The sequence below is a fragment of the Meleagris gallopavo genome, chromosome 15 (assembly GCF_000146605.3).
Source record: "Meleagris gallopavo isolate NT-WF06-2002-E0010 breed Aviagen turkey brand Nicholas breeding stock chromosome 15, Turkey_5.1, whole genome shotgun sequence".
Classification (NCBI taxonomy): domain Eukaryota; kingdom Metazoa; phylum Chordata; class Aves; order Galliformes; family Phasianidae; genus Meleagris; species Meleagris gallopavo.
The window spans coordinates 11,306,165-11,306,858 of record NC_015025.2 but is presented as its reverse complement, the minus strand read 5'-3'; the positions used below and the strand labels follow the sequence as shown (position 1 = coordinate 11,306,858).

The following is a 694-nucleotide window of genomic DNA, read 5'->3' as shown; positions in this document are numbered from 1 at the left end:
ATTCTACTGCATACATTTAATGTGTCCAGATCGTGCATCTGCTATTCTTTCATGCAGAGTGACCTAATGCAATAGTCAACGCCCTGAGACGCATGGTGCTCCCATTCTGCACACCAATAGAGCTGCACTGGATGAGCTACTCAGTGCTCCAGGCACAATTTACACCGTGGCAAAGCGGTTTTGGTACGGACTGCACAAAAGGCACAGCACAGAACATGGCTGCACGGCTGCACACCAACAGCATTATTCCAGGCTGAAGGCCGGGAGGAAAAAATAGACTAGAAGCGTGGAATGTTGCTAAAGGGGGAATTTGAACTGCCTGCCCTGCTCGCACACGGCCCAAGGCCGTTCCGCGGGGGTTCCGCGCCCTCCCGCGCCCGCTTATCGCCATTCCGGCCTCGTTCCGCGGCGCTGCCGAGCCCCGGGCCCAGCGGGCAGCTCCGCCCCTCGCCCCGCAGTCGCCGGGATGAGAGAAAACAGGGAGAGGAGCAGCGACCGCCTGGGAAGCAGCTAGTGCGAAAGTAAAGGGGCAGAGCATGGAGCGGCACTAACGTTCTGAAGGTAAAGCCACGTTCGTTTGCTCGTTTGGTTTTTTGTCCCCGAGCTGTGGGGTAGGTCTGCAGCAGAAATGGCGTCACTTTATAAAAGTTCGCAGATCTTACTGATTTGTGGGGTTTTGGGGGGTTGTTTTCCT

The 694-nt window shown here is 56.1% G+C and overlaps 1 protein-coding gene across 1 annotated transcript in view; it reads left to right on the top strand.

The window, feature by feature from the left end:
• Positions 1 to 291: 291 nt before the first annotated feature.
• TGFBI (transforming growth factor beta induced) overlaps positions 292 to 694 on the top strand; it is a 13,899-nt gene continuing 13,496 nt past the window's right edge. The window contains exon 1 of the mRNA XM_019620313.2: positions 292 to 521. Coding sequence (XP_019475858.1) covers positions 292 to 521 — 230 coding nt within the window. The remainder of the gene's footprint in view (positions 522 to 694) is intronic.